General features: G+C 39.0%; 1 protein-coding gene across 1 annotated transcript in view; it reads right to left on the reverse strand.

Annotated features, from left to right (window-relative positions):
- The window catches only part of astn1 (astrotactin 1), a 466944-nt gene that overhangs the window by 261354 nt on the left and 193256 nt on the right, over positions 1-12334 (reverse strand). The window contains exon 12 of the mRNA XM_013911994.1: positions 8967-9117. Within this exon, the coding sequence (XP_013767448.1) occupies positions 8967-9117 (151 nt within the window). The remainder of the gene's footprint in view (positions 1-8966; positions 9118-12334) is intronic.

Here is a 12334-nt window from a genome sequence, read left to right on the forward strand (position 1 = left end):
ACAGAATTTGAATGAAAACAACAGAATTTGAGAACAAACAATGGAATTTGAATGAAAACAACAGAATTAGAACGAAAACAATGGAAGTTTAAACCAAACAACAGAATTTGAATGAAAACAACGGAATTAAAATGAAAACGACAGAATTTGAATGAAAACAACAGAATTTGATCAAAAACAAAAGAATTTGCATGAAAACAACAGAATTAGAACGAAAACAACGAAATTTGAATGAAAACAACAGAATTAGAATGAAAACAATGGAAGTTTAAACCAAACAACAGAATTAGAATGAAAACAACGGAATTAAAATGAAAACGACGGAATTTGAATGAAAACAACAGAATTTGAGAACAAACAATGGAATTTGAATGAAAACAATGGAAGTTTAAAACAAACAACAGCATTTGAATGAAAACAACGGAATTAAGAGTACCTCTGTCCAGTAGCAGAGCACTTCATTTTCAGTTTTCTTAAGTGAGAGAAGAAACTCTAATGTTTAATCATTTACTGTATTATGCTGCCAGTTTTACTTCTTCGAAAAAAAATCAGAATCTGTAACAATCTTTACCAACACGTCACAGTAAGAGAACGATCGGAAATTGAAATCAGCCAAGAAAACTGCAATTGGTACATTTCTATATGCAATTATAGCAATGGTCCCACATCGCAAAAATGGTATGGCCCGGATCTGGCCCACACAATGTGCTTACACATGGCCCACATACCGCAAAGAATGACGGCACTTTGGTGGCCCAGATTTGTTTTGCCAGAGGTGGCCCACACATGGGTCAGCACAAGGCCAGTTGCAGACACACTGGTGGCCCTGTGCTGGCCCAGAACAGTTTCAGCTCTGGCCCCAGATGTCAGCCTAAGGTGTACCTTAATCAAGCCATGTAATAACAACATGTGCCGGAACACAATAGTGCAAAAATGACATGACGAAACTCTGTTCAGACACAGAATGGACAGATTCTTATATAGCACTATTCTACTCTCCCAGATTACTGAAAGTGCTCTATACAACATTCACCCAATAACACTTTCTCTAAACTGAGTGCTGCCTTACTACATTCATACTCTCAACACGCAGTCTGGAGGAGCCAGGGATCGAACCACTAACCTTCCGATCAGTAGGTGACCAGCTCTACCGCCTGAGCTACAGCCACCCAGTGGTAAACATGAGTAAACCCTCAGTAGGTTTTGGATAAAGTTTATACTCACAAACCTGTCAAACCTGCATTTGAAACATTGGCAACCACAGCAATATAGTATTGCAACATAGCATTTGGGTCTTCTACCTAAAATAGGAAAATAGGAACATAAATAGTGCCATCATTGCCAGACCTGGCCCACATCAGGTTGACAGACACCCTGCCATGACACCAGTCAGTCAGAAGTGCCAGCTTGATGCTGGATCAGGGGAAGACCTGTTTTCTATGAGCCTGGGCCACATAAACCAAACCATAATCAGGCAGATGTGGCATGCCATCACATAAACAGTGCCATCTACGCCAGGCCTGGCCCATATTTGGATGACATACCACTTAACATGCCAGAAGTCAGCCAGCAGTGCCGGGTTGACACCAGATCTGGGCTAGACCTGTCTGCTATGTGGGGTCCTGTTCTTTGATACCAAAACTTTGACTGATTTAACTGCCTTAGGGTTCTGGCACAACACTGCAGAATCTGGGATAAAATGATTGTGAAGGGTTCTTTAATAAAAAGGATCCAATACACCAGTATCCACAGACATTTATACTGACTAGAAGAAAAAGACTATATGCTAATACTGGCATAATTCTTTTTAGTGCTTAGGAACACCTCCGTCTGCAGCGAGAGAGAACTACATCAAGCTGTGACACCGATGAAGAAAGCATTATGAAGAATGACAAGGACATGTCCCATTTTTGCTGCTTCGTGAAAGCCCTGCTCCTACCAACTGCACTTATGCATCTGCGATGCAAGTTGGATCTCGTCCACTGTGTCAAATCACTAAGTCTTCACACTTGATTTCATTTGGGACAAAAGACATAGAGAGCTTAGTCTGGCTGATGAACAGGGTGGGAGTTACATTTGGACTGGAAGATTGTACATGACATCTTCCAAAGACATGTACCACTTCAAGTGGTTTATATGAAATGTTCTCCATCAGCACGTTAAAATATTACATCACGGCTCCACCCTGAGTCTGAGTGACAAATTCATGGTCTGCACCTTTGTGAATATTGTAAAAGATAACAAACATGGCAGGCGTCATGCTTCTGACCTGACAGCGCAGGCTCACTCCTTAAAAACTGCTGTGTGGTCTCGGGGGTTATAAACCTAGACACCAAAATGAGATGGTTTGATTCAGGAGCTGATGTCTGGTCAGGAACAGAACAGGACAGTGATCTGTTTCAAGTGATCTTTAAACCTGAAGGAGAGTTTTTCCAAATATAAATCACGTATGGTTTCCGATTGTTATGAGCAGAGGAACTACCTCATCTTTTACATCATATTAAAACTGTCACATTCAACTTGTGATTCTGGTTCAGGATGTGTATTTCTACTATTACAATTATATATTTTTTATTATTATTAATGCGACAGTAGATTCATTTATGTTTGTGCCATTAATCTTTCCACCTTCATCTTCATCTAACAAATAATGTATTATTTTCAAATAAAGTTAATACTGAACATCACATACAACAACGCAGTAGATGAGCGCTTCCTTTTATTAAACTTCTAATTTCAAACACATAAACACAGAAGTCCAGTGACCCGAGGAGAGAAAACATCAGAAGTGACAATTTAATGTGCTCCTATTCCTCCTCAGGGCTGAGGTCTACCTACATCTCTGCCAGGTATTGACTCCACTCAGCACTGCTTAGTGTCCCAAAATGTGATCTGAGTCAAGATTGTTTTTTGCTGCCTAAGGGGAATAACACCAATACAGGAGAGAAGAAGTACTTTAGCCAGTTCCATACAGTATGGTGCCATTCAGAAATATTATTAAAGGGCACCTGGCTGCAAGCCGTGTATTTGTTGGTCTTATGCGGTATTGTACATATTTTGTACAGTATACTGTACATATTTTGGATGAGTTTCAAGTATATAGTCTGAGGCTGGCCAGATTTAATGAAGAGGAGCAAAGGGGGTTAGTTCTTTGTCACATGAAGCCTTTTTAGAGGTGATTTGTGCTGTGGTGAGTGCATGTCTGTAGAACTGTTTGGCCTTATAGACTGTAGTTTGTGGAGATAAACCAACAGTTATTGAGATGTAAAGCTATTACATCTTTGTTGTTTTGATTGTTTATACCTTCAGTTGACCAATGGTTCAACGTTGAATTAGGTTATATCATTATAAACTGAAAAGCATAAAAAAAAAGTGGTGTCTCTTTCAGATTAATTTAAAACTATTAAGTTGAGAGCATAGTATTGTACCCTCATCAAAGGGAAAGACTGCATATATTAAAAATATTATTCAGTTTACTAATATCTATGAGCAAGGAGTCAAAATACATACGAGAGTACAGACGTTCTATTTTCCTTATGGGAATTATATATTCATATCATAATGTGGAATATACAACATACTAATATAATATTACTGACCTAATTATTATTACTGGACACTTTGTTAGGAACACCTCAATAGTAATAAGCTCGACCCCAACTCTTTTGTCTTCAGAACCGCCTTAATTCCTCTTATCTTATTTATATGAACACACACTCAGTTGTCTAGCTTAGTGTTTCCCAACCACTGTGCCGTGGCACATAGGTGTGCCGTGAGAAATGATCAGGTGTGTCGTGGAAGATTCCACCTGATTAGTACTCTAAGCGCCCGGCGTGAGTAATGGGCAGAACATTTGCATTCTCTACCACTAGAGGGCAGTACAACTACCTGCTCTAATAAAATGGGTTGCTAACTGCTAGTAAAACAGAAGAAGACGAAGAAGAATTACATAATGCTGTGAGTGAGACGACGCAATATAAATAGATAAATATTTGAAAAGAAAAAGTAGTCAGTCTGACCTGGGTCCTGGAGAAAAGATGAAGACGATGATGAAGGCCCAGCCTGAGTAGTGGTCAGAAGAAAGCAAAAAAAGGTATACTGGGACAAACTGAGCTATACCTGGTGCGCCGGGGAAACTTTTTGTTTGGTGGTGTGTCGAAACACTGGTCTAGCTACTGCCATTGTTTATCTTTACAGTGATAAATGCGTGTGGCTTCTGGGACTCTGAAGGTAGTTGACAGGTATCAGGAGGCCAAACATGCACAGCGCTGGCAGTAGCTGAAATAAAATCTCAGATGTGGGAGGAGTTCAGTGAGGCCGTGGAAGCTGTGTGACTCAAAGAAATTCTGCCAAAGCATCATGTGACAAGGAGGAAGTCATTTCCTCTGTTCCTGTAGAGTTCTGTTGCTTTAACTGGGGACATAGTTAGATGGTGGAAGAACATGCCCTCCACAGAGAACACTTACGATGGATGGATGCTACATAAGTTACATCACAACCTACAGTCACTAAAAACAATATCTGATTGACCTGCTTGTTTCTACTTTGTACACAACATCTGCTTTACTTCATAAGCATGTTGTCTGTTAACATTAAAAATCTGGATTGTTATAATATAAAAAAATAATTAATCAGCATATTGATTTTATAGATACCACAATCCTGGAGTATTTGACAAAGGATTTGCTAAAATAATTTGAAACTATTGTTACTTCAGTTTACTTTTTTAGTATCTAGTTTTATAAATTAGTACACTTTGATACATTTGAGGGTTTTATTTGTTATTTCTTTTCTAATTTTCTGTTCTTTTCTAATTATTCACACTTGTCAGTCTTATTAAACTACTACACACTTTACCCACATTTTCTGTACTTGTATTGAGAAAATATATAAAAGTTAGAGCTACGAAGTTTTGGCTGTTAGTCTAAAGACAGAACTTTATGAAGCTCTGTCTGTAGATGTGATTCAGAGTCAGTGCTGATGACCCTTTTGTTTTCCATACTCTCTTTACATCCCCGATATAAACATTGTCCCGGTCACACACCACAAACAGTCCCAGTTAAGTCTTGTCTTATACCGTGTGCACAAAACGCCTAAGGTGGTTCTATAAAGTAGCTCTACACCAAAACACACAGAAGTAAGCAGCAGCAATGACTGGCATGTCCTGTGTACTGCAGGTTTATGTATCAAGCTACAAAACTCACTACACGGGCTGTTTGGATGGTGCCCAGCTATTCTAGTCATTCCATCTTGGTGGCAATCTGTTCTGTCAACAACATCCTTGTTTTCCAACATTTTGCAGAGGAGACAAGTGACAAGAAGAAGCTAATTAATCTCACAATCATCTTGTGATTATTACGCTTTCACTTCCACAGGTGCCGCATGCTGCCTCTCCTCAGGAGAGCAATATATCAGCTAGATGGAGGAGGTCAGTCAGCACAGACCGCCAGCATCACTTGACTCTCTCGAAAGAAAAGATATTAAATGCACACAGGGCAGCTTCTGGCAGTGTGGACTGAGACAAGGTGTTAATTGATTAATGTGGAATCAGAACGCTAGGGCCCAGCCAGTTTACCACCCTCATTAGACAGATGAAAGGCTTGTTTATTAGCTCAGAAGTCACAAGACAACTACTAAAAATCACAGTAATATATGCAATGGGAGCTGACAGTGGTCCTGTATGGTGATGGACAGGAGAGGAATGTGTGCCTGTGCGGTATACTGTATCGGAATATCAGTGGCTTTGCTTGTAATAATAGGTGGTTGTTAAAAAAAATGGGACAATGACGGCATGTGTCATTCAAAAAGAATAAGAAACCTTTAAAGCATAAGAGATCAAAGACTGCAGAGTGAAGCAGCTAAAGTAGAAGAGATACTAACTGCCAACATTCCAACATTCCAACTCCTGAGAGCTTATGCCAGTGGTTCCCAAACTTTTTTTGCTGGGCCACCCTTTGTTTTACAAGAAAAAAAGTTTTACATCTCCAAAATGTCAGGAGTAGTTAGTCATTGTGAGATGTGTTTGTGAACTAAAAATCAAGAATGTGGGATACTGTTTGTCCGTGATTTAAACAGCCCAGCGCTGCTCCCGACGAAGGGAAAGCCAACCCTGCAGGGAGACCTACCTCGGCACTTGTGCAGGTGAAACCAAAGGGAAGATATGCTTCACCATAATTTTCTCGTCTTTGGCTCAGAATGAAGTTGGTTTGGAAACATATTCAGCGATGCTTCATCTCCTGCTTTGTGTTTCTGTGGGCGCCCTGTGCTAGCAGTGTCCAAGCGTTTTGTTTTCTTTCCCCCCTTTTCATCCCGCGCTCCCCCCTGCAATGGCTCTACATCCCCCTTAGGGGGAGGGCCCCACACTTTGGGAAGGTCTGGCTTATGCAAACATTAGAAAGGAAATGTTGGAAAACAGGTGGTATTAGTATTAATTAGACAGGGAAAAGGGTGTGAAAACAGATTGAACAGATAATGCATCCCACCTGTCAATCTTTCAGCCCTGCAGTGATTATTTATCTTTGGTCTAACTACAGTTCTCTACATACGTGTCTATCAGTCACATCTAGCTAGCAGCACACTGAACATTTTATATATGGAAAAAAGGAACAATTATAGACCAGTGTCACAGTGCATATTATGCATTGCAAGTACATCTATGTTCTTTTTTCAGTTCTAAAAGAAATTTACAGTAGAACATCCTCACAGGGATGAAAATACAGAAAAGGGTAAATAATTAATAGACTTGAAAAAGGAGTTCCATGGAAACGAATATTTTAAGAGTTTTTCTTTGGATCCACCTGACACTAATTTCATCAAGAAGAAATTTGGGTTTTTTTCCTGATGCTTTTGTCACGGATTTGTAACACACTGCAACATAAAGCAGTCTTCTAGAACACGAGTTTTAGTTTAACATCATCCGGTAATGTCTAAAGGAAGGTTGTCACAACCAAATATTGATATGCCTTTTTGTGCTTTCCCACATGAGAGACCAGCATGAAAAAAATCTTATCTACACAACACATAATAAAATACCCACATGACTCTGACCCAAAATATCCATTCAGTCATCTCTTGGTGCATGATGGAAATTAGATATCTCCCTTTCTTACATTTCAGTGCAATGCTGGTGCTACTTACAGGTCTTCTTTCACAGTGTTTATCGTTTCTGGTGGTGAACAGCACAATACATACAATAAATACTTTACGTGTGACAGATTTCTCCAGCTAAATAAGCTTGAACAACGTCACAAAGTAAAAAATGTTTGAATAAACATTAAAAAAAAAATCAACACACTTTTAAGTTTTGTTTGCAGTGTAGAAAAGGAAGGTTGTTTTGTTTAGCTGACCGTCCTCAATATTAGCATTTATGCTAATGCAAACCTCAGTGCAAGCAGTGGCAAATATTTAGTTGCACTCATTCAGGGCTAGAAAGTATGACAGCTAAAAGGGACTTCCAACAACAAAAGAATAAAAAAAATCAGGGTATATTGCATACAGTGCATTACGCATTGAACTATGATGTGCACTAACATGTCCTGTGTTTGCAGCAAGGCACAGCTGACCATGCCCGAGAACAACTAATTTCAGAGGCGTGCAGGAGAAGTATTTCCAACTGGCTCCTTTCTATGTGGACTAGTGGCTCTAAGCTCAGCCATCCTCATTCGATGTCTAAAGGAGAGCCCAGAGACCCTTCGGAGGACGCTCATTTCCATGACTAGTATCCCATTCTTTCATTCGCTACCCACAGCTTGTGGCCATAGGTGCAGTAAGAGTGCAGATTGACCAGAAAATCAAAACCTTTGCTTACACTCAGACGGATACAACCTCCAGAACACTGCAGATGTTCCACCGATCCATCTGATGAAATTCCCACTCGTCTTATCCCCTCATTCATAAACAAAACCCCAAGACACTTGAACTCCTCCACTTTAACTGAATTAACATTTTAAATAGCACATTTCTCAGCTTAAAAAGAGACTAATAGACAATAACATTATGGATAAGATATATTAGCTCCTGAGACAGACTGATTGATCTGGTTTCGATATTCCTTCCACATTTTTGAAGCTCGTGCAATTTTAGCCTGCAGTCTCAAACTTAATGATTTAAACCAAATGAGGAAAGTCAATAAATGTACTCCTGCATGTGTTTTCCATAATGCCTGAATAATATTTACTTGTCTGAGCAACTGTTTATCATGCATACTGTATATAATTGGCTGGAGATGCTTGCCTCTATATAAAAAGCATTTTCCCACTTAAAAAACTCTCACAAACTCTTCTGCCTCTCGTTGAGATGCATTACAGGCAAGAAGAATACTGGATTGCATAAATAGCATCTTCCAAACCCACCTCAAAGGCTCTACTCAAGTGTATCAAAGTACTTGAAAAGAAATTAAATTGTTAGGACTGATGGTGCCTGACAGCTTATCAATAGAAGTGGGGGATTTAGCAGAAGCAAAACACTAGCAGCCAGTGCTAAGATTCTGCAAATAACAAGAATGCTATTGCTGAAACCCCCAACAGATGGAGAACAAAACAAACCTGGCTGCTACATTTCCTGGTTGCTAAGCACCACCTGGAGTTAATGAATGTGTTGTCAGGCTAAGAGGCATATGAGACAAGAGGCAAAGTCAAAGTGTCTACTCAGAAGCATTAGAGAGTACCAATCTGCTGAGACTGCCGATCTGCTATTTGTCCTTGTGGGTCATTGTAGCATGCAGTTGTGTTTATACTTAGACTACACACACAAAGTTAAGTTGGAATATTAACTAGTAAAAAAATCCCAGGTGACCACAAGTCGAAAAAGCCCGACTGTTTGGATCTGCTGACGGTACTAACTATGCTCTCATATCAGTCATAAAAAGTTATATGAAGGCTGTATGGTGCCCAGTAATACTTTTGATTTGATTTTCAGCAAAACCTGAGGTACTGCAGGCAGTTTTATAACAGAAAAAAAGGACTCACCACACATCCAGTGGAATCAAGCTTGCGGTCTGATATACAGCGGAAATTGCGACTGCAGCCACCGTTGTCTTTGGTGCAGTCTCTGACAGGTCCAAAAGAGTCCAGGAGAACCTCCAAAGAGTCAAACGATGAACTGATCATCAACTCCTCTCTGCAAATACAAAAGCAATACACAAAAGTAATTACCTTCAGCCAGGTGTATCTGTGGGGCTTTCAAAAAGTATATTTCATGACTTCTTTTTCATCCCCCTGAAAGTGAAATTTTTTATACTGGATGCATTTCCTGGCACAACCTTTAGAATAGAATAGAATAGAATAGAATTCAACTTTATTGTCATTGCACATGCACAGGTACAGGGCAACGAAATGCAGTTTGCATCCATCCAGAAAATGGCCTTACCTAGCAAAACTCCCTAATAAATTATTATCTAAAACTGTATTTGGGATCAAATAACATTTTACAACCAGAGCAGTCAGGATTTAGATCTTTTCCCAGCAGAGCTGTAGCATATATGCTTAATTATATTACTGCAGCTCTCCATAATTACCAGTAATGCACTGTACTCTTCATAGACCTATCAAAAGTATTTGATTCAGTGGATAATGGCATTTTTAAAACAGGCTCGTTACTTTAGGTTTCTCGCGTTTCTACTCGGAGGTTACAGTAGGAGTGCATGTGTCGCGGTACTTCAGCATCTAGCTATTGCTACTGAAAAGGAGTGAGTATAAAACAGAGTGACACTTTTTAAATTGGCAGGTATATAGAAATGCAACGTTTCTATTCGCCCAACAAACATCAGCACACAAACTATTTTTGCGCCATGTGTGGTCGGCTAAAGGTCCAGCTGCTGGACACAGTGAGAACTTTACTCAGAGATGGAGAAAGACGTGAGGCAGAGAGGACAGAAGGAAGAAGAGAGGTTAGATTAAAAGGTAAAGGACGCTCAATAAACTGCAAATTTAAAGCGTACTTCTACTGTTGTCATTTATAATCACATACTGAATTTCCACAAGATGTGTTTTGATAAATTATGTAATTTCATACTGTGATACAAAACTAAGCCTGTACTTTTTTTAACTTGCATAAAGAAGTAGATTTAGTACTTCAACTTCACTTGGAGTATTTTTTAAAACAGGTATTTGTACTTCTACTTAATTAAAAAATGTCTGTACCTTTACCACCTCTGATTATTGAACATGTACTGTATAATGTGCCTGTCTGTATTTTTCTTTGCTTTGTTTGGACATTGTTCCCAATCTTAGTGAGACTGTTTGTTTAATTAAAGGATTTATTATAATATCCTTCTGAAGAATCAATACTGTTTTAAAAAGCGCACGAAATGCTAACTTCAAACAAACTAACACTTCAACATCCAATTAGCGATGCCTCGATGTCAGGAATGTTCCATTCACTCTCATTATAACTGATTAGGTTATCACATTTCTTTAGATCACATTTCAGTCTGGCAGGAAAACGAGGAACTGTCAGAGCCGTGCTTCAACAGTCTGCTTTGCGAGACATGTTCTGACACTCTGCTCTCATTTTTCTCATAAAGAGATATCTTCTTTCATGAATTACAAACACCTGCATGTTTAATTCATTCTGTGTAATCATCATGAGAAAAGCAATGAGTTTTTACAGCACAGTTGTTATGCAAAATAGCAGACTTGTGAGATAAGACACACCATGAATTCATTGCTTTAACCTTGCTCAGAGCACTCGGAGTAACTACGATTTATTTATTTATTTATTATTTTTGCCGGTAAACCTCTTGCAAGGTCAATGAGCAGATCATCCAGTAGAGGGGCACAAGTGTAACTACTTGAGATGGTTGAGGATGAAGAACAAAGCAGAGTGGACTGCTGCTTTTCCTCACAGAATCTAAATCAGTAGCTATTTTTTCAGAGGAATAGTGCTGCTGGTGATAAAGAAGAACTGGTGTAATAGCCTTGCCATGAACCTTGGCTTAGCAGGGAAATTGATGACTTCTGTGGAACTAAAAGAAATATTTAGTTTTCAACTTCCCTAACTCCCCTCTAAATTCCCTGGTAGAAAAGGAAGCGAGTTTCCTTCCCTTCCACACTCAACTTAATGTTATCTTACAAACCAATTTTTCCATTATAATTGCCCACTGCTTTATTGTCATTTATTCAGAGGGAACCTATTGAAGAGAGCTTCAGCAGATGATGAAACTAACTGCAAGTTCGAATGCTAGGATATTTTAGAACCCTAATTAAAGTCAAATCACACCCAAAAACTGTGGGTGACACTACTGTGTTTACCATTAAACATCCCACAAGAAAAGAAAAAAGGTTCAAAGCCTTGTTGGTGAGTCTTTGAGGCTACTACAACATTCATTATATCCCAAAGTATCAAAGCGCTGGAAAGAATGATCATCATAATGTCCATTTGGGAGGAAATATTTGGGCGGTTGGATGTCAAAACCAATTTAATGCAGACAGGACAAACATTTAGATTAAAGAAAGAACGATCTGATTACAACTATCTGAAATGCTTTCGCCCAACTATGTCTGCCAAACTGAATTTAGGGTGAGGATAGCACAGGAGAAATGTTAAAGGCTTTTTTATTTCAGGAAATGGTTTCAGTATTACACAATTTTGTTGTACAACAGTGGAACATGCTACGAGCTTTCATGCAGAGATTATTTTAAAGAAAAATTCTCAATTAATTAACGAAACATGCAATTTGTTTAGGTTTTTCATCGGGGAATAAAATGATGATCTCAAAAACTAACACATCAAATGATACACTTACACGACTCATGACTTTCCCTAAACTCTTTTACATGTTTCATTACATCCCATGTGCAATGTTTCTGGTGCTCAACATTAAAAAGGAGTCATCCCCTCCAGGCATTAAACATGGAACAATACGATCACGAGATCTCTCTCTGTAAAACAAGGTGGTGTTTGATGGGAAGGAAGACCTAAAAGTTTCAGCTTTTCTGTTGGATTACAGTTTTCCAGATTCAGATCAGATTATAATCTTTTAATTGGCACTGACAATGGATCCAAACACACTTATCTAATTAGAACGACAGACGACAGACAATTAAAACGGTTATCTGACGTAAGTGATGTTACAGTCAGAACACCATCGCTTTATTAAGTCATTGGAATGGCTTACCTTGTTTAACTTAAAAACTAAAATTCTCACCAGAAAAGCAAAACAAACAGGTTAAAACACAGTTAATTATCCTGATTTTATTAAGAGCTTCTGCTGAAATAGTTCTGCGTTATGTAACAAACACACTGGATTTAAAAACCAAAAAAGTCACACTGGTAACGTTGAACAAGGACGTGGTGGGGCGTGGTCTGCGGTGCCGTGCGGACGCACCTGCACGAC

The sequence above is a fragment of the Pundamilia nyererei genome, unplaced genomic scaffold, assembly GCF_000239375.1.
Source record: "Pundamilia nyererei isolate P.nyererei 1_Seehausen unplaced genomic scaffold, PunNye1.0 scaffold00077, whole genome shotgun sequence".
Lineage (NCBI taxonomy): Eukaryota > Metazoa > Chordata > Actinopteri > Cichliformes > Cichlidae > Pundamilia > Pundamilia nyererei.